Genomic DNA, 21,972 nt, shown 5'->3' with positions numbered 1-21,972 from the left:
TGGATTGCTGAAATACTGAACAAATCAGACTAGCTCAGGCAGCAGCCCAATGCTGACAGTCCCAGTAAACATGCCCTTGTTGCTGCAGTGGGCCTGTTCCTCTGCCTGTTACCTGTGATTTCTCTGCATACTGAGCTCTCATCCTCTGCAATTCAGGAACCTCATGTAACTCTCTCTGACTACTTTCCTGCCAACCATTTCCTTTGTGTTAAAGACTGATTCCCATGCAGTGTCTTTTTTTTTCTTTTTTTTTCTTCTTTCTTTCTTTTTTTTTTTTTCTGTAGGAATTATTCAGGGCGTCAACGTACTTGAACTGGAATTGAGATGGAGGTAGTTACATGAAATGGTAATAACTGCCAGGAAAATTACAGCGTTGTTCAGAGCTGCTCGATCTGCCAAGCAGCTGCCAGGAATACTACGTGTATGTATCCCCTACTCATCCAGTTTACTGACTTTCACCAAAACAGGGCGTTGTTCTTCCATCCCAAACCTTCAGAAAACATTCCAATGTTGATTGGATGTGTCATTCAAAAGCAATCACATAACGGACAAAGAAACAGAGGAATGTTTTTCTGTTGAAAACGTAGCCTTTTGATGTACGCTTAGGGTGTGCTTCAACATTCTGCTTATCTCTTGGCATATCCCTCTGGTTTGTCAATGCAATCCTATGGGGAGGCTGTGCTATAAACAAGGTTGCTTCCGTTAACATAGATTATTTCACTGAGCTGGCTCACAGTGTGGACTCTCAAGAAGTTTTATCAGTGAGATTCAACACACCACTCCCACAGCAATAGCCCAGGGACAGAAGTGCGTGGAAGTTATGGGAAGTAACCATCCAAGAACATGAGCAACTACAAGTTGGAAGAATATCCTTCAAAAAGAGGTCACTTTATACATTTAGGTTGGATGTTAGGGGGAAGTTCTTCACTAGGAGAGTGGTTAGGCCCTGGAACAGGCTGCCCAGGGAGGTTGTGGATGCCCCGTCCTTGGAGGTGTTCAAGGCCAGGTTGGACGGGGCCCTGGGCAACCTGATCTAGTGAAGGTGTATGTTTGGTGGCCCTGCCAGGCAGGGGGGTTGGAACTACATGATCCTTGAGGTCCCTTCCAACCAGGGTCATTCTGTGATTTTGTGATTCTGTGATTTATTTATTAGTGATTTTCCTGTCTCTCACCTTCCTGCTGCCATTTCCAGCAGGTTAACCTGCCACAGATGCTGAAGAATGGCCAAATAATACGCTCTGCTATGAACGGTGGATGTGGTGAATTTCATCACGAATGCAGTCCAAACTGCTAACACAGTTTGTGTCAGGAAAACTGCCTCACCCACAGCAAAGCAACGCCTTGCAGGTCCTGCCTGAACCTGCTCTTTTCCAAGTCACCCCTGTGGGGGTCACGTTAATTCACCACAGGCCCAACACTGCCATGTCCATCGGGGCTGGAGCAGGATGAGGCCCACAGTCACACGGCAACGTATCGCAGGGACTCACGTTAGGAAGGACCCACCCTGCTGATCAAAGCAGGCTCCAGCATTGAACCCCATCCCTCTTCAAACCCAACTTCCGTCTTTTTGCATCATGAAATCCTTCCGGCTGGACCTGCAGCGCTCATATAAAAGACTCGCGGTTCCAGCCGGACGCTTTAGGAGAAGCACTCAGCAGAGAACCCGGAAGCGGCCGTGCGGCGGGCGGTTGCTGCCTGCGCCGGGATCTCTTGTCCCGGCCGGGAGCGCACGGAGCTTCCCCGGGGCTCTGAGCGGCCGGTAAGGGGCTGAGAGTGACAGGAGGGGACCGAGCTGTTGAGGGGAGCGCGGGGGTGTTGGGAGGGGTGGGGTGAGGAGGCGTGTTGAGCTGTGCCCGGCGTTAATGTAGCTGGGAGCTGAGGCAGTGAGTTCGGCGAGCTGCTCCTCAGGTGACACTTGAATACGAATGTGTCAGCCACCACAGGGGGTGGTTGTATAGATTGAGTTGTGGTTACTCTTTTAACGCTTATTTAAAAGTGTATTAGGCAACTTGAGCTCTGCTTTTGCATAGTGAACACATCACTTACTGCCCATCTCTATGTGTGGAGGATGCAGGTTCACAAATTTAGGCAGCTGGACCATCAACTTGGTGTCTTTTACATCTTTATGCACATCTGTACATACTAAGCATGCCTCTGCTTAGGCTTTGAAGTGTGTTTTGTTCATATGTCCTAATAGCAGGGCTATTACCTGTGTGATGTGGTGTAGGGAGCCTGCTTTGGCAGGGGGGTTGGACTCAATGATCTCTAGAGGTCCCTTCCAACCCCTACAATTCTGTGATTCTGTTGCTTTATTGGTGATTGTGCTGACAAGTCTGTAAATAACATTCTGTCTTGTGTTTGTTCCTAGTCCTTGCCCTGCAGTTTAGAAGTCCCCCAGAATGCTGGAGTCCTATGTAACTCCCATTTTGATGAGTTATGTGAATCGCTACATCAAGAACTTGAAGCCTTCGGATCTGCAGCTGTCGCTCTGGGGAGGAGATGTTGTACTCAGTAAACTTGAGTTAAAGTTGGATGTGCTTGAACAGGTATGCTCTGTGTCTTTGAGTTAAAACATCTTGACCTAATAGTTTGCATGAGTCTGCATAGGTAACTGTTCACTACTTTACTACTATGCAAATCTTTTTTTCTGCTTTTAGTTATTCTTACATTATCCCATGCCATTTGTTTAGTGATGAATGATAATTCTTTGTGTAGCCTACAAGTTACGGGGTGTGAAGAGAAGCTTTTTGTGTGTTTATCCATTCTTTCAGTGATGACTGTTTTACATCTAGCTATACTACTTTTCCAGTCATATTTACTAACTGCATATAGCAACTAGTTCAAAATTTCACCAAGTGGGGCTTCTTTTTCTAATTATGCAAACTAAACACAGATTTATGTTCTCTGTATTGTTTTATAGCTCTGGTTTTTATTGTTCTAGTTACATTTAAGCTAAAGAGTGATTGAGGGATGGGTTTATTCAGCTAGTTTGTGTGGACTAGATCTGAGACTCCACAGCACTTTTAATTAAAAAGAAACTGCTTACTAGTTAAAACAGGTGATATAGGATTTGGAGCCTGTAGTTAATATGAGCAGGAAAAGCCTTTGCTGAGAAACTGCTTCCTTCTGTGCTTATCTTTGTTGACAGTTTTAAGTGTGTCACGTAGATAAAGCTGCTTTGTTTGGTGTAACAAGTCTGACTTAGGGCCCTGTGTTCAACTGAAGAAGGAGCTGAGAATATTGCGGCAAAGGAAAAAAGATGGTTTAGATAATACGGCCAATGGAAGAGAAATAAAAAAGATAAGGACTGAGTCTTAGCCCTTGCCTCATTTTATCTAAAATTATGGTCAGCTTCCGTGGGTGAAAAAGAAAGAATGGAATAAACTGTGCTTAGGGATACTTAAACTGAGTATTAGGGAAAATTTTCCTCATTTTTATCAGATGAAGACATTGGAGTGGACAGGAGATGGTGTGGTCTTAACTGGGGGGACCTGTGGAAATAGGAAATAAGTATTTATGGAAAATATCTTTGATCCACCTCCAGAATAGGATCAAGTCTTTTAAGAGATTCTGTGAAATATTCTGTCTTTATGTAAAGATTCTGATTTATCTTCTTTCCAGTATTCAGTAGCCCCTATTGTCTCTGTGGTAACTGCCTTTTAGTTAGTTCCTTCCTGCAGCTTGCCTATACAGGTAGTGTGAACACTGGACTGCAATTGGTAGGATGTGTTATACTTGTGAATGAGTATTCAAAGCCTTTTTTAGTGTGAATATCATGGAATCATACAAGAGCTGACTAGAAGAAAGTTCTGGAGGTTTCAGTCCAGCCACCTGCTCTGAGCACTGCTGCAAGCATTATATCAGGTGGTCTTTGTGTAGATGTCTTGAAATCTTCAGTCTTGGTTGTGAAAGCTTCAGGTAAACTGTCTTGGTTCTATAGAATCACGGAATGGTTTAGGTTGGGAGGAATCTTAAAGCCCGTCCAGTTAACATCTCCATACCATTGGCACGGCTGCCATGCACTGTCAGGCTGTCCAGGGCCTCATCCAACATTGTCTTGAATACCTCCATGGATGGGACATCCACAGCTTCTCTGGGCAGCCTGTGTAAACTCTTCACCACCCTTTGAATCAAGTATTTCTTCCTAACATCTAATCTAAATATCCTCTTAGTTTAAAACTGTTCCCCTTTGTCTTTTTACTTTCAGACTATGTAAAAAGTTGGTTTCCTTCCTGTTTTTAAGCTCCCTTTGGATACTGAAAGGTTGCAAGGTGTGTTACCTTACAGCCTTCTCTTCTCCAGGAGCTATGCTGCTCCTGCAGGGAGACTTGTCCTCATAACAAATGGTGACTTGGGATAGTATCAAACTGTATGTATTACCTGACACTGCTAGGATACTGCCATCACCTTTTCTATATCATTCCCTTTCAGGTACTTGCTTGTAGGTAATCCCTGGCCTCACCTTTGCCTGCCTGTGTATCAGCAGGGTCTGTAAATATTGTATGTGATCTATTAGTATCTTTGCTATTGTGCGAAGAAATAGGAAGCACCCCTTGCCTTTACTAGTCTTTTTTCTTTAGCATTATTTGGCTATGTGTTTATGTGAAGAATGAAGATCTTAGTTTGGCTCTTACACTCTAGACCTTGCCTGGTCCTGTAGAGATTGTATTTAGGATATCTTCCCCCCTTCCCCCATAGAAATGCTGCTTGGTGCCTGCTTGATAAAACTCTTTTTGAGTGTTTGTGAATATAAATAATAACCTCTGCAGCTGGCTGGAGACTCCCTTTAAAAAGTCAGAGTCTCTAGAAGTTACCAATATATGTTAGTTTATTTGGCAACCTTGAACATTTTTAGAGGATTCCAACTTCTGTGGAACTGTAGGTGATGATTTGGGTATAATACCTGAAGTGCTAGACTTGCACCTTACAAGTGGTTCTGCGAATAAATGTGTTGCTTTCTTCTCTCACTTCTTGCATATCTGCTGATGTTTGCGTTGCAGTGTCGCATTGTGTTCTCTTACAGGCCTGAAACCGAATCCCAAAGAATAGATGAGAATGGGGTGCAAAAGGTTGTCTGTCATCCCAAAGATCACAGAAAGTAATTTATAATTAAACTTTAAATATTATTTCCCTACAGTATCAGAATAGCAGAGCAAGCTGTGAGCTTGATAGCTAACTTGTGTGGGATGTTTCTGTTGACACTGTGGTGCCAAACAGATAAGATACACAGTGAGCTCTTCTTACAATTTGTATATATTTCTGTAACATCATGGTTTACTATGTTAGCTTTTTAAATACAAACTGTGTGTGTGTGCTTCTTTTAAGATTAAGGCTGAACATGTAATGATGCATAAAGTGCAAACTGTGTTGCAGTAACAATGTATTTGTTTAAATGCATGTGCAGTAGAAAAATCCAGGAAACCTTACAATGTTATAATGACTGAAACTTCTAATCTTAAAGCATTCAGAAGTTGTGAGGAGAAATATATATAGAAAGATAATGTACTTAAATAAAGAAAATGAGAGCATTTATATAGCCTTGTTATGTTTGTGTTATGTGCTGCTGTGTTTCTTGTGAGCTACATACAATGCCAAATGTTGAAGAAAAAGTTTTTCAGTTAATACTATTGTTGAGTAACTGTTCTTTCTCGTTACCCCAAAGCTTGGGAGAGTCTTGAATTTTAGGGCACAGGAGATTAAGATCATCTGGTCTGTTGTCTTCTGTGGTGTTGTGGATGCCCCATCCCTCGAGGCATTCAAGGCCAGGCTGCATGTTGCTCTGGGCAGCCTGGTTTGTGGTTGGCGACCCTGCCCATGGTAGGAGGGTTGAAACTGGATGATTTTTGAGGTCCTTTTCAACCCAGGCCATTCCATGTGCCAATTGCATGAGTGGTTTTTTTTTTTTGGTTTTTTTTTTTAACCCTATGATAACTTTTTAAGAATTTATATAATGCAGATATAAAACCTAAAATGTAAGGCCTAACTTGTCGTAATACAAAAATACATTCAGAATTTCATGTCATACTTAATGAGAGGGGAAACGTGGCACAGGAAAGGACAAATAAAAATGATCTTTGTTACGCTGCATTATAAACAAGTTACTAAATATGGTATGTGTTTGCTTTGTGTTGTCTGCTGAAGTAAGATTTCTCTGCATTGCCCCAAGGAAACTGTATTATCCATATAGTGATATCCATAACTGAACTGTCCTGGACTTGCTTTTTGGTGACTAAATGAAACTATTGGGATTAAAATATAGTTTTATTTTGATGTTGATTGTTTGCCTGAGGCTGATTTTTTTTTGAGAGTCTTTTAGCTAAAATTTTCAGTGTTTGTGAATGAGGTGAAGAAAAACACTTTGTAAAAACAACACATTTCAGTCTGTTTACATGAGAAGGTCTGTGACTGTCCTCTGAGAATGAAGGCTTGAAATTAGATGTGGTTTGGAGCAAACAGTCGAGGAAGGAGCTGAGAGTCTCTGACATGAGAGATGGCTGGTTTCTTCTCTTCAGAACCTGAAGACCTCTACAAGATGATAGCTGTAGTTTATTTAAAAAAAAAAAAAAAAAAGAGAAAGCAATTTTTACAGTTTGCTGTGTCTGTTTTCTCCAATGATATGCTCAGCAGTGAAAATACTTAGTTTACTCTTAGCTCATAGAATCATTCAGGTTGGGAAAGACCTTCAAGATGACCAAGTCTGATGGTCCACCTGACCTCTGGAGTCCCATTGCTATACCACATCCCTCAGTGCCACATCCACACATCTCTTAAATGTCTCCCTGGGGTAAGGACTCCACCACCTACCTCCCTGGTCAGCCGTTTCCAATGCTTGATTACCCTGGCCATGAAGACCTTCTGTCTCATGTTCAATCTAAACCTGTCATGGTGCAACTTGAGAATATTTTCTCATGTCCTGTCACTTTTCACCTCAGAAGAGAGACTGATGCCATTGTTTCAGATTGTACAGAGTGATGAGGTCTCTTCTCATCTCCAGACAGAGCAGCTCCAGTTCCCTCAGAATACTCTGTTAGTCCCTTCACCGTTAAAATGGTTGAGTGGTTAGTATTTGCAAATGGTGACTGAAAATTCCAATGCATTATCAAATGCTGTTCATTTTGCACTAAAGTTTTGTTATTTTAAATCTAATTTCTGGTCTCCAGCTGCAGGTGGCTGTTCTGTCTGGTGAGTGTTAAGATTAGGCTTCTCAGAGAACCCCTGAGCTTACAATGGAAATTCCAGCACTTTGGATCTGAAGTACGTGAAAGTACCTTGTGTGCTGCCCTGTGATATGTACCTGAGCTACAAAGTGTATCTAAACCTCTGCACCTTGTGCTGTCTGTTGACAAGTTGTATGGGACATCTGGCTCTCCAGGGCTGTCCTGCAGGGATGTGCTTGCTGCATGGGCTGGGTAGTACCAGGCCCTTGTTAGGGGTTGAGGACTGACTTGGTAGAGCTAAGCACCAATTCTTAAGGCTGTGTGAACTCTACGTTTTGGTAGAGTTTGGTAGAGCTTTGGTGAGGAGTCTGGATTTTACCAGTGAAGAGCTTTATAACTTCTCATTTACTGAGTAATTTAGTGTGGGGAGGAAAACACCTTGAATGCTGTGAATCAAAAGAGAATAAATGACTGCTTCTCTAATGAGTGCATCTGTCATTATTTGGGAATTCAGAAGAATAAATAAAAACGTGTTATTAAAAAGAGCATTATAAAATGCAAGCATAAGAGTCCTAATAAAACTAGCAGTTGAAATTATACCTTTTGTATTTCAAAACATCCAAACTCTTAGAAGTCAAAGAATTAAAATATTTTGGAAGAAATAGCCTTTCTCTGGATTTTTTGATGTTTAATGCTTAATTCCAAATTCCTTTTCTAATGCAGGTCATGCATCATTTTAAGTATTTTCTTTCATCTTTTTCATTTTTATTTGTCTCTGTAATAGCGAGAGATTTTGTGGTACCTTCATGCAAGAGTTGGTTTTTAACCTGTTATTATCTTTCTAAGAGAACAATTGTAATGGATGTGTGCAAGCAACTAGTGGGCTAGTTGCTAAGCCCAGTAGCACACTGATGATTTGAGGAGGGGGAAGAACCTTTGATCTATGTTTTTGCTAAAACCTTATTATTTTAAGTTACAAGTGCCCTGTTTTGACATATTTTAGCAGTTAGTTAATTCATCACTGTTTCTTTTGTTCTTAGGAGCTGAAACTACCATTTACTTTTTTAAGTGGGCATATTCATGAGCTTCGGATTCATGTGCCATGGACAAAATTGGGATCAGAACCAGTTGTCATCACTATCAATACAATGGAATGCATCTTGAAACTAAAGGACGGAGCTCAGGTAAGAAATACAACAAATGTCCCTCAATGCTAGGGAGACTGGTGAGAATAATAGCATGTATAGGTAACCTTATTTAAAGCCGTCTGAAGAATCAGGCACAGCAGATACGCAATGGTTCAACATTGTTGTATTTCTAATCTTGTCAAAAGAATGTACTCTGGCTTGTTAATGTTAAACTTGTCTAAAGCAGTTTCATGCTTTAACTCCAGGAAAGCTTTGTGTCTTTCTTTTCAGTCCTTTTCATTTTAATTTCAATATAGTGTCCCTCAGTGGTATTAGAAATCCTGTAAAAGAAACTTCCAGTTTGTGCAAAGCTCTCAGGTGTTCTGTAGGAAGTTCGATGAGCTGTTAATATTTAATTCCACTAATTAGTTATCAGCCAGCAATAACATTAGAGTATGCTTTCAATTATGTTTTATACTTGTAAATTTCTTCTACAGTTCCGGGGCTAAAAAGGCTTTTGTTGCTGGAATAGAAATATCTGGGCCTAGGTATACCAGCTAGAAAGTAAATGCTCTTATTCTGTGGTTATATTTAATATATGTTGCATGTGTGCATGTCCATGTACACATATGTGCACACACCAATGGCTAAATACTAAGTACTTTTCCAATCCGGAGGTAAGATTGTGAGGCCAGATGCTCTTTGAGAAATGTATTTTAGAAGCAGTGAATCACAACTAATTACAGAAGCTGCAGAAGAAGATTTGTACCCCATGACTTTGTGCAACCCAGAACTAATATTTAATATTGGACCATGTAGATAGCTACTGCTGGAATGATCAGATTTCCTGCTTGCGTGGTATTTGAAACTTAAGTTTTGTGGTGCATAAAGCAGAAGGTCAAATGTCATGAGTGTAAAGCACTCTCAAAACAAGTATTTGTTACAGATGTTTAAGATTCAGGAGCAGTACGGGATTTCTGAATGCTACAACTGACATTTGGACAACTTATTCAGTACTATGTACAGTCAGGAGAGTAACATATGAATCAGTGCCATGAGAGAATTATCTTTGACTAATAAGTGTAAATGATAACACAGTGTTTTCTGAGGATCTGATTTAAAAAGTCAACAGTTAGGATTTTATTAAACATCTTTGAATAGTAATTTTCTAAACTAAATTCTTGTTCTAACTTGTAGTGTGACTGTGCAGATGGCAAAGGCGTTATTGTAGAAGTTAGTAATTAATGATTGGGAAAAAAACCTGAAAAAATAGGATCTCTCTGTGGAAGATTGTAGTAAAACAGATCGTAGTAAAACATCTTCCCAGTTAATTTGTCTCCAGCTAAAACTCCTCCGCATAGAATTTTGTATCAATGAAGAATACAACTAGCAAGGAAGTTGTTTAGTTCTCAAAAGTTTGCTGCCATAATCTTGCATTTCCTTCCTCAGGCCAAATCCCCAATGCGTGTATATATGATTTCACCTGAGCAAAAAATTCCTTCCCTGACCTCCCTATTGAGTGATGTCTTTCTTCCTTGGAAAGAGCCTACTTCAAAACATGTTTATTTTGGCTATGTGTGGAGATTGAAGTACACGGTATCATTTGAAGTTACTTGGCAGTGGACCCTACAAGTTGTTACGAACAAAGAAAGCTCTCCCTCTGTGTAGTTTTTTTGAGGACTGCTTGTTCCTTGGCAATGCTTCTGTATGCCCGTGCTGTATTGCTGCTGTGTTACTAGTTTTTTTTTTTTTTTTTTTTTTTTTGCTGTTAACTAATTGCATTATCTCCTTGATTGAGAGGAGAGTTTGAAGTAGGCAGTAATGGCTCAACTTCTGGTTTTATGCTAATATAATATGCTAATATTCTAAGCAGAAATACTTTGTACCTGTATATCACTGAGAGAACTCAACAAAAACCACAGTGTGGAACTAGTGGTGTTTTTAGCACATTGGGAGGTTTGTGCGTTGATGATGGTAATTAGTTTTCTTTTTTCCTTGCTTCCTCTTTCCTTCTTTGCAGGTAATACTACCACTTCTGTAATTGGTGAAAGTGCTGAATAAGCATGTCTCCTTTGTAAGAAAATAAAACTTCAGTGCATCAGGAACAGAACTTTGCAGTGATTAAGGTGGTGTTCTGTAGGACATGCTATGTATGTAGTCTTGGTTATAAATTAGGTTAGTGCTGTTACCACTGTAATTTAGCATGTAGCCTTTTGCATTTTATTTTGATATCTGTCTCCTTAGTTCAATTGTGCTTGTTTTATTGCTTTTGAATGTGGACTTCTGCAGTGCTGAGGCTGAAGTGTGACCCCTTATGTTATCAAATCTATGAGATGTTGATTAAGTATGGTGGAAATGTGTTCTTATGCACTTACACGTGGTTTTGAACTTGCTTTTGGACTTTTATTTGTTCAGTTCTGGTAAATTACTCTGGTATTGTTCTTCATGAACATTAAGTGTACTTTCATGGAATAGTTGAGTTTCCAGTATTACACAGACCTGAAATCCCATTGTTCAGAGACAGATTCCCACCACAGAGCTTCAGTTACCTTTTTTGTCCTGCTGGACCTTAATAACATTTTTTCTTTCCTATCCAATTGTGTTATTTTTATTTTTTTTCTCTCCTTATTTAGAAGCTATATGAAATTATTTGCTCACTCTTCTTCCTTCTTTCCTGTCACGATATCTCCTCGCTCAAACAGGAGGCCTTAAGTTCTGTGCTAATTAGAAAGGACAAGTCTGCATCTATATCCTTCACCTTACTGGCATCATAGCTAACTACAGTACTAATCTAGCTGTTCAACCTTGAATACTGTGCTTTTTAGTCTTGGAAATGACGCAAGTGGAGAGAGTCAAGGAGAAATGCATTGTCTGTATTAGTGCTTCAGTTTTGGGTCCTTGTCTTTAGTTAGGACACAGCAGGAGAAACTAGAGTGCTTGATGAAAGTTGTCTCTGTAACAAGGTCTAGTGTTGAATTCAGTAATCCTTGCAATGCCTTCCATCTTCTATGATTCTGTAACAAATTTCTCAGTCAGGGAAGACTGTTAAATACAAACGGTTCCAGAAGCACAAAAAAACCCAGGAATGTTTTGGATCAGCATGTGGACTGTTAACCACTATTCCTTTTTTTGAGGTATTACAAAGAAGGTTTTGAAGGAATATTGTAACTTTGTAAACAGTGGAGACCAGTTCGTAAGTGTGCTTGTCAGAATAGCAGGCATGATTTTCATATTTATCTGGAAATCAGTAGAGACTGTCATCAAAGAATGCTGAAAGCAGAAATTAATCTTGACTAGGAAATGATCAAGATGGTAGATATGGTGTGCAGAAAGGTTAAGAAAGACTCTGAAAGTGAAGACAGAAGGCTTGTATTTGGTGACGAGGGTACAGTTATATAATATGTTTGCCTAGGTGTTGTAGCTTTTTTCGTGTTCTTTGTGGTTTATTTATTTTTTTCCCTTTCTCTTCTCAGTCGTATTAACAGTTGAATGTGGCTGTATGGATGGTGTACTTTTTCTGTTAGAGCATATGCATGTGCTGTTCAGTGATAGCAAAAGTATGTTAAAACCTGAAATTGGAAGACTAACTCACAGTCTTTAGTAGTTTACCTTTCTGCTGAAGCTCTCTGTTTCTGAAATATTTTCATTTTGGACTTGATTGTTTTCATAGCGATGACTTCTTCATAGGGTAATTAAGGTTGGAAAAGACCACTAAGATCATCTAGTCCAATGATCAACCCATTGCTGCCATGCCCACTCAGCCATACCCTCAGTGCCATATCTACTCTTTCCTTGAACACCTCCAGGGACAGTGACTTGGCCATCTCCCTGGGCAGCCCGTTCCAATGCCTCACCACTCTCATGGAGAGGAAATCTTTCTTAATAACTGACATTTTTAGATGAGCAAGACTGATAGTGGCTTTTTATGTTGTATACAAAGTATAAGATGAAGAGTATATGGAGAACTGCCCCACAGGAAGCAAACTGTCATGTAGTGTTATCTGAGGCATAATCTCAAGGTTAATAACAGGTATGAAATTCTGAGCTAATTGATACTGCAAGATCCATTTTTCGAAACTGAAATGATTGGATAAGGAAACAGCGTGCTGGCAATTCAGAATCTCAGAATGTTAAGTTAGATCAGCAGGTGATTAAGTATGTTCATGTGATATTCATACATGTTCAGTATCAGTGTTGATGGAAAATAATTTCTTTCATTTGCTGACAATTGAAACATCAGGAACTTCTTGCACATAGGCAAGTATGAAAATAGAAGTTAACCTGTAAAACTTTTCTTCGAACAAGAGTGTGTTTGGAGGTTTTGTTGTAGAAGCTGCAAGCCAAACTGGGCATATGTCTTGGCAGAAGCGTTTAACCATCTTTCAGTTGTGGGAACCTGCGCTTTTATGGTACTGTGTTGTTTGCAGTTAAGTCACAAGAAACTGTATTTTTTCTCCCCATTTGTCTCTACTTCTAGCTTTTATTTTTGCTTCCAAACCATTCTCTAAAATTGGACATAGCATTTGACTAACTTTGGCAGTAGCATGTCATGTTCTATGTAAAATAAAATAGTATGCAGGAATAGCCAGTAAAAGCATTTGATGCCAAATACACGCATCTCTCATTAGTCACAAATATGAAAATTTATAAGCCTATGTCAAATGCTGGTGTTAATAACAGTATTATGTAGGTTGCTCTAAAAGCAAGGCCTCTTATTTCCATGGGAACTGTAGCAGGTATAAAGAACACAATAATACTGTTTGATAGTGCAGTTCTCAGCTACAAAATGCTGTTTTTCAGCAGTCTCTACCATTAGCTTTGCATCTTCACCAGTGATTAACAAGAGCCTGTGCATCATCAACATACTCCTCTGATGTCATGGGCCAACTTAATAAAATTGGAGGAATTATTTGCAGAGCAGCCCTTGTATATTTGTTTTCTTCCCTTTTCTGCGTGTAACCTTGCTTTGCTTTTCTCATCTGTAGTTCCATGTACTACTCTGTTGCACTGCATTTGTATGAGTGAGGTTTTTTTGTGTGCCATTGTGTATATATGTGTGTGTATATTAAAGACAGTCTCTCATCTGACTATTTTATTTTTTTCCTTTGAAATAGCTGTGCTGCCAGGGAATTGAAGGAACTGCATGTAGTAAGCCAGAATCTTAGTATGGTCATGGGTGTTGCAGTAGGCTGTTCATCAGAGCTGATGCAAGGGTGATTATTGTATCTCACTTATTAGAAGTCTATGGATCTTGGTGTTGTGGTAGAACAAGTGGGAGCCCAGGAAAATTCCAATAAATTCACAGGTTAATGCTGTCTGTTTCTAAAAGTGAAAATAAAAACCATTGTCAGATGGGAACTATTAATTCCGCCCACTAACAATAGTGATTAGCATATGCTGATATACTTCAGGTGATATTAGTTGTGTTAAATATGCCAGGGACAGAAAATTATAAGCACAAAGGGAAGTGTCTATGTATATACATACCCACACTTAAGAAAATGAGTAGTTGCACAACTTAAGATTTGCTTGTGATTGTTTGGAATCAAATAACATGTTTCTGAGGTTAATAAGTCCCTGTGATTCTGCCTGACATGGAAGTGCAAGTATAGTACATTAAAACTGATAGGGAGATTTTTTGCATTAACAAGTAATGATTTTGGAAACATGTAAGTATTCTGACTGCCTACACTTGGAACCAGGGTATAGATGCTGTGTCTGTAATTTCATGTAATGGGAGACTATATACTGAGAAAGCGAAGGTGATAATGAGAATTATCATCTATTTGAGAAACTGCTTTCTAGGATTGACCCAGGCAGGTAGCTGCTCCAGTTGGCATATGTTAGCCAGCAGACACTGCAATTGCTCCCTGTCATGGTCTGTGTTCTGCCCTGTTCTGAGAGCTCTGAGAATGGAAGCTGGCTGATATGTGACTGATGCAGCTGAATTGCAAGTTGGAGGCCAAGTTGCATTCATCGTTACTTAGCTCAGCTTTCAAACTTATCCCCAACTGCTTTCAGAACAAGGTTGTTGCAGGATAAGCCTACTGTTGATGGCAATTTATGAGCTAGCAGAAGCTATCTGGTTTCTTCATTGCTGTGGTTAATTTGGGGGACTGGTAATTATTGACGTCACAGTGTAAGTTGTTGAATATTGATGTGGACTCCATTTGCACAAGAAGATGAGCAATTGTGCCATTACTGTGGAATCGCATTTCAGAGCAGACTTTCGTTATTCCAAGTGTTAGAAAAAGAACAGAGTATTGATCTGATATGCTTGGCTCCTGAAAGTTTTTCTAAATATTTATATTAATTCTGCAAGAATAAGTAAGTAACAGAGTTGAAACTTTGGTACCAGAGCCTCACTGATTTGTATTCCAGAAAATAGGTTTACTAAGGCTAATACTAATATGTGTTTGTAAAGTAATGATAAACTGTTCTGCTGTGTAGATATAAAAATACAAAATAGAAAGATGAGTTATCCTTCTGCCTTTACTTATCTTAGTTAGCTTTTTTCAGTGACCTACAACAGCAAGGGAATGTAATGCCAATAGTCAATGTCTGTGTCGCAAGGTAGAGGGTGAAGGAATTTATTTATCATGTTTGGCATAATTCCTGGAAGACCAGGGCTGGACTCCACTTTCCCTGGCATAGATCTGGAATACTTCAGGTGATTTACTTTGCAGTATTTCCAGATTTGTCCCCATCCAGCTGACATCAAAATTAGAACCCTACAATCCAGCTTTGTTCCGTGTAGTTGAGTGAAGAGTTTGGATTGGTGTATGGTTTAACAGGGAATGAGGTGAGGTAATGTGTTTAAAAATATTTCCTTAGAGAGGAAGTAGTCTTTCCTCATTGGTTGATAGATTAAAGCGTTGTTAAATTTGTTGGAATGTATTTTAGCTCCTCATTATAGCAAACCTATTTCAGAATAGGCATGATTACAGATTTTGTAGTGGAAAAAACCTGTAAGTTACCCACCTTTGGTGTAAAGGCTTCTTAAAATTCTGAAAGACAAAAAATGCTCTTAATGCTGTGAAGTACAGCGTACACTGAAATTACAGCTTGTTCCCTTTGGAAAGAGTGGTGTTTTCTCAGGAAGGGTGCAACTCAATTATAATGTATTAAATGCAGTTATTGAACTTAAGCAGAAAAAGTTCACTTTATTCATTTATGACTTGTGAATTACTTTAGAATACCTGCACTTAGGCGGTGGTTTTTGCCAAATAATTTTGATGCACAAATGACACATTGTGTTTTATTTTGAGCACTTATGGTCAGTGATGTACTCGGTACCAGTGAACAGCTATTTTTGCCAGTAGAGCATGGAAATGTTCCATTGTAGTTGTGCACCTTTTCTTGTATATGAAAATCCCACTTTCTACATTCTGCAGAACCTCAGGGAAGGTGTATTACACAGCCAGCGATAACTAAGTTATCACAGTCATCTTAATTTGAATGCATCTGTTAAACAAATACATTTTCCCTCAGGAGATCCGAGAACAAACTTGAATGCTCCTTTGCTCAGGCACCGATCTGCTGATGACTAATTGATATCCAACAGGCTGTCTGTCTAGAGGTCTGGAGAGCCCTTGTAGTACTTGAAATTGCTGTCCTTCATTAGTATACTTGCTAATACATTGTCTCTTATTGGAGGCTGAGTAACACAAAATTACCATTTTTTTATTGTAGATGCATGAATCATTCTTTTGGAAAAAAATTATTGATTGGAGCTGTTTGGTTTGCAAATATTTTCAATTAAAGCTGAACATTCATTTTGTTTTTTTGGTTTTGTTACATAGCCAAGCTCCTGGCGTGTGTTATTTATTTATTTATTGTTAGCCTGTCAGCGTTACTCAGTACTTTAGGTTAGAGTAGGATTCCCTGAAATATGCTAACAGCTGCTGCAGTAGTGGTCATATGTAATTACTTAGCATTAGGCCCAAAGCTTGTTAGTGTTGATATTTTAAAATTGTGGGGATAATTATGAATTACTTTTCAAAGAAGCTCTGTAATTTTCTACTCAGTTCTGTGGGCAGAGCAGTCTCGTGATCAGTGCAGTGCAATCAGTGCTGCTCTATGGTTCACCGGGGGAAGATGCAATTGTCAGGTGCTTTGGATGGTCAGGTGCTCTTTTTTTTTTTTTCCCTTATTTTCTAAAAATCATTCCTTCTGGCAGAAGAATGTCATGTTTTATGGCCTCTGGGGCACTTGCTGCGTGTGAATGTCACCCAGACTGCACTGTGGGACTGTTGTCCCACTGTTGGACAGGCTGAGGGAATTGGGTTTGTTCAGCCTGGAGAAGAGAAGGTTGCGGGGTGACCTCATTGCAGCCTTTCAGTACCTGAAGGGAACTTACTCCCAGGAAGGGAGTGAACTCTTCGAAAGGGCTGATAATAGCAGGACTAGGGGAAATGGTTTTAAGTTGAAGGAGGGAAGATTTAGGTTGGATGTTAGGGGGAAGTTCTTTACTAGGAGAGTGGTTGGGTCCTGGAACAGGCTGCCCAGTGAGGTTGTGGATGCCCCATCCTTGGAGGTGTTCAAGGCCAGGTTGGACGGGGCCCTGGGCAACCTGATCTAGTAAAGGTGTATGTTTGGTGGCCCTGCCAGGCAGGGGGGTTGGAACTACATGATCCTTGAGGTCCCTTCCAACCCGGGTCATTCTGTGATTCTGTTGCTTTCTGGAAACCTCTGCCTTCCTGTGTAGCTTTCTGCTCCAGAGTTTCTTCCCAAGCAGGGTCTGGTGGAGACCTGTGAAGGAGGGGTAGGCAAGAGTGTGCTGCTGATCCCAAATGGTTCATTCGGCCTGTTCCTGGCTATCCTCTTTTCCATGTGCTCCTCAGATGCGGATGGTGGCAGGGTTGTGGGGTAAGTGCATTGTTCTGGCAGTGGGAAGTGGCCGTCTTTCCTGAAAGCTCATCAGGATGCTTTTCCCAGCATTCATTTAAATATGGGCTCATTATACTATAGGAGAGAGGCTACAAGCCTGTGAGATGAATTGGTCCCGGGGAGCAGGCTGCACTGCAGTCATCTGGTGCACAGCTGAGGTTTATAGCAGAGGAGGCCAAAAGGAACAGGCAAGCTGAATTGTCCTGCCACGCTGCATGTGGCCTGTGGGCTATAGGTTGTTCATTCTTGATATTTGCTTACAATCATAATGAACATTAAGATTTTGCAGTAAAACTTCAGAAAAAATACTTAACAGCATGAGAAAAATCTGTTTAAGCCGCAATGAACTCTATAATTCCTTTAACCAGCCTGCCATAAGAAGGGAGCATCTGGTGGACAGAATAGATCAGAGTCCCAAGTGCATGTGCTGGTGGTTTCATTGTCATCAACAGACATTACAATTTCATTGATTTATTTTGTGCAGTGAATAAAACTTCATTTCCTGCTCTGTTAAGGATGTTTTACTTTGCTTAACTTGTTCAAAAGTGAACTATGGTTGTATCTATATAAAAGTTGAAAGAAATTGGGTTGCGTGGTGTTAACAACAGACATCTCTCTCTCTCTCTCTTATCTACTTAAGAGTACAACAATTATTTTCACCTGAAATACTCCAGTTTTTGGTAGTGTTAGATCTTCTGCAGTGAAGTTTCCTTCCTCATGACATCTATTTAAAGGTCATGGTACTCTTATCTTTTCTTCCTTTATTACATATCTAAGAGTATTCTACTCATAAATGTGGCTTATAAAACTGTAGTTTGTTATCATATACTGATTGCTTTATTGAGGACAGAAGTACTTAAACAATAGAAGTGTACTGTGCATGTGGCTGTTGGAAAAGTTGAGATTGCCTTCTACTGGTGAACGTATAATACACGTTAACTTAAAAAAGAAGTCCATACTATATACAGCTCCTTGGGCACTTTTCTTCTGTATTTTCCTTCTGGCATTGGGCAAAATAATCCTTACTTTGTTGTGAAATTCCTCTTTGGTTATTGTTAAAATTATTTTATTTTTTCTTGAACAAAATGAAACAAGACGCTGATTTTTGGAAGAAGACAGAGCTCTATTTCCCTGCCTGTTAAAAGACAGTTATTTGAGACTATTCAGTATAGAGCTATATCTAATCTACTTCTCTGTTGCGTGTGGATTATAGAGTGTATGTTGGATTCTCCATTCTGGAGAACCATTCTTCCTTTCTGGCTGTTTGCTTGGAAGTGTTTCTGTCCTGTTTTGTGGTTTTTTGTTTTTTAACAGACATGCCCAGTAATGTTCAGGAGTTTTGTGACTTCAGGACACCACAATGAGGATGTTCTTTAGGAACAGGGAATCATTCATGTACTGTACTCAGCCAGAGTCAGCATCTCATCAACTCCACTTCAGTTTAGGTGGATGGCTTCTTTTTTTTTGTGTATGTGGAAGTGGGGAGGGGGGGGGAAGATATACAAAATAAGTTATGTTGCTTTTGAGAATGTTGGAATACTTCATTTTAAATGGAAATACCAAATTGCAATATTTCATATGTTTGAAGTAAACTTTTTCAGTACTTCCAATTAAATCATTTTTTTGCACTAGTTTTTCTTGTGGTCTACTACTGTAGGGAAGTATCAAGATAATGGGACTGCAGGAACCTGCCTGAAATTAGTTTTTGCATGGGTGAAAGGAACAGAGTAGATACACCCTTGCTCACTGATAATATTCTCCAAGCCCTTCATGAGCCTTGTTGCCCTTCTTTGGACCTGCTCCCAGCACCTCAGTGTCGTCTCTGTACTGAGGCCCCCAAAACTGAACACAGTATTCAAGGTGAGGCCTCACCAATGTCATGTGCAGGAACAGGATTACTTCTCTAGTCTGCTCACCACACCATTCCCGATACAAGCCAGGATGCCATTGGCCTTCTTGGCCACCTGGGCACACTGCTGGCTCATATTCAGCTGACTGTCCATCAGCACACCAAGGTCCCTTTCCATCAGGCAGCTTTCCAGCTACTCCTCCCCAAGCCTGTGGGGTTGCCTGGGTTGCTGTGACCAAAATGCAGGACCTGACACTTGTCCCTGTTGAAACTCGTACAGTTAGCCTTGGCTTATTGATCCAGTCTATCCAGGTCCCTCTGTTGTGCCTTTCTCCCTTCATCAAGTTTGTTAATAAAGACATTAAATAGAAGTGGCCCCAGTACTTAGTCCTGGGGGACATCGCTTATGACTTGCTGCCAACTGGATTTAACTCCATTGACTACAACTCTTTGTGCCCGGCCATCCAGCCACTATTTCACCCAGCAGAGTGTATGCCCATCCAAACTGTGGGCAGCCAGCTTCTCCACATGAATGTTGTGGGGGACAGTGTCAAATGCTGAATTTGAGGTAGGCCACGTTGACAGCCTTACCTTCATCTACTAAGTGGGTCACCTTATCATAGAATTAAATCAGGTTTGTCAAATGGGATCTACTGTTCATAAATCCATGCTGACTGGGTCAGATCCGCTGGTTGACCTTTAACTGGTCCATGATGGCTCCTGACATTATCTGTTCCATGACATTCCCTGGCACTGTGGTGAGACTGATAGGTCTGTAGTTACCAGGATTATCTTTCTGGCCCTTGTTGAGGATGGGCATCACGTTTGCTGGATTTCAGTTCACCGAAATATCCCCACTTAGCCAGGACTTCATAAAAATGATGGAGACTGGCGTGGCAACCACATCTGCTAACTCCCTCGGCATTCTAGGGTGTAATACATCTGGCCCCAAGAACTTTTAAGGATCCAGCTTTGGGAGCAGGTCCAGAACAATTTCATTGTGGATCATGCAGGGCCTATTCTGTTCCCCATCCCTGTCTACCAGTGTAGGGGGCTGTGTTCCCAGGGCGTAACAAGTCTTACTATTAAAGACTGAGGCATTAAGTACCTTATCCTGATTCTTGGTCACCAAGTTGCCCTTGGTGTCCAGCAAGGGATGGAGATTCCCCCTAGCTCTCCTTTTGCTGTTGATGTATTTATAGAAATATTTATTGTTTTCCTTTACCTTAGTAGCCAAGTTCAGCTGGGCTTTGGCTTTTCTAATTTTCTTGCTGCAAAGTAGTGCCGTGTCCATGTGCCCTGTGTGTCTTGTTGCTACTACATGTACTGTTTTTTAATTGAGTTCATTAGGAACTAATAGCTTGGTTGTAAAGAGGCTGATTTTGCAACTTTAAAGTTTCCAACGTAGCAGTGGCACAAAGTATATGTGTAGTGCGTAGGTTCATGATTCTCTGGAGTGTGTGGTTTGCTGCAGCTGGTTTCACTGTACTCTTATTAAATAAAACATTTTACTGAGTATCTCCTAATGAGCTGCTTTTATACAGTCATGGTGGCATTTTCTAAAATACTTACAATAACCCAGGTAAATCTTCCCTTTCTGTGGTCTGTCCCCAGCTGCTTGAAGGGTGGAACTGTGGCAAGGTGATTCAGAAATTCAGGTACTTTCTAGATAACATAATTCTTTCTTCCCAAAGGGGAAAAAAGTCCGACTTTCCTGGGTATATGGAGTTAATAAGCATAACTTTAATGCTTATCTGAGATGATTGAACTCCATATTGTTGACTTTTAACTTTATTGTCATATGTAGACCTGTCCTTATGTGGTATATCAAGTACAGCTGGATGTATTTGAACATTTAGCTTCTATACACTGTAGACAGCTTTAAAGGTAGCCATCTAAACAGCTGCACGTTAGTAAGAGAGAAACCTGTTTCTATGACTTTTTAAAGATATTGCAGTATTTAATTTATACCTAGTAATATTTGTGTATGTAAACTGAATATACAAGATCATAATTATTAATGGATGTACTTTTAGAGACAAAAAATAAAGTTTACTATTATGTGAACTGGAGGATTTTTTGCTTTTCTCCCATTTAGAAATGCCAGAGCTGATATTTACTGCTTTGTGTGTAGTTTGGTTTCCTCAATTGTAGTTGAAGTATTGCTGTGGGCTGGCTATGGAATTATTATTATTTTTGTGCCAGCTGGTTTTTCTGCTGGTCAGAGAGCTATTTGTAGCTTGACTATAATTGTCACTGCTCTACTTTAACAGTAAAGGTTATAAGCTCAGTAGTAGTATTCAATATAGTTTGATTTGCCTATTGCAGTAGTTGGTGGTGTTCTCTGTGTCCTTATCTGATCACTTGATCCCATTTTTATTGCATTTTCTCCCTCTGTTCCTTTAAAGTGAGGGGAATGAGGGAGCAGTGTGGTGGAGTCTAGCTGTCCATCAGTGTAAAACCACCATAATATATCAAGCAGACTTCTTTCCATTGATTTGAATGCAGCTGTATTGAAACAAATGCACAGTGGTATCTAGAGTGGTGTGTTTCAGATTAGTGTCTGAAGAACCTCAAACTACCCTCCATCCCTACAAATACATACCATGTAAAGTGATAAATGTGTGCCCTTGTAGCCAAAAAAGCCAATGGCATACTGGGGTGTATTAAAAAGAGCGTGTCCAGCAGGTCGAAGGAGGTGATTCTCCCCCTCTACTCTGCCCTGGTGAAGCCTCATCTGGAATATTGTGTCCAGTTCTGGGCTCCCCAGTACAAAAAAGACAGGGATCTCTTGGAAAGAGTCCAGCGGAGGGCCACTAAGATGGTGAAGGGCCTGGAGCATCTCCCCTATGAGGAGAGACTTAGGGAACTGGGTCTGTTTAGCCTTGAGAAAAGAAGGCTGAGAGGGGACTTGATCCAGGTTTATAAATACCTGAGGTGTGGGAGCCAT

The 21,972-nt window shown here is 40.2% G+C and overlaps 1 protein-coding gene across 8 annotated transcripts in view; it reads left to right on the top strand.

Moving 5' to 3' along the window:
• Positions 1–1,656: 1,656 nt before the first annotated feature.
• Positions 1,657–21,972, top strand: part of VPS13B (vacuolar protein sorting 13 homolog B) — a 394,840-nt gene continuing 374,524 nt past the window's right edge. For 7 of the 8 annotated variants that reach the window (XR_014942476.1, XM_015856027.3, XM_015856030.3 and 4 more), the window contains exons 1-3: positions 1,657–1,759; positions 2,369–2,546; positions 8,198–8,341. Coding sequence is in view for 6 of the 8 variants with exons in the window: in XM_015856027.3 (XP_015711513.2) it covers positions 2,400–2,546; positions 8,198–8,341 (291 nt within the window). In the remaining 2 variants the exon portion in view is untranslated. Of the gene's footprint in view, positions 1,760–2,368; positions 2,547–7,160; positions 7,255–8,197; positions 8,342–21,972 lie in introns of all 8 variants that reach the window. The other variant, XM_085537178.1, reaches the window with a different exon arrangement.

Source organism: Coturnix japonica, chromosome 2 (assembly GCF_054131305.1).
Source record: "Coturnix japonica strain WE chromosome 2, WE-NBRP24, whole genome shotgun sequence".
In the NCBI taxonomy this organism is placed as follows: Eukaryota; Metazoa; Chordata; class Aves; order Galliformes; family Phasianidae; genus Coturnix; species Coturnix japonica.
The sequence above is the reverse complement of the archived record's forward strand: the minus strand, read 5'-3'. Positions and strand labels throughout refer to the sequence as shown.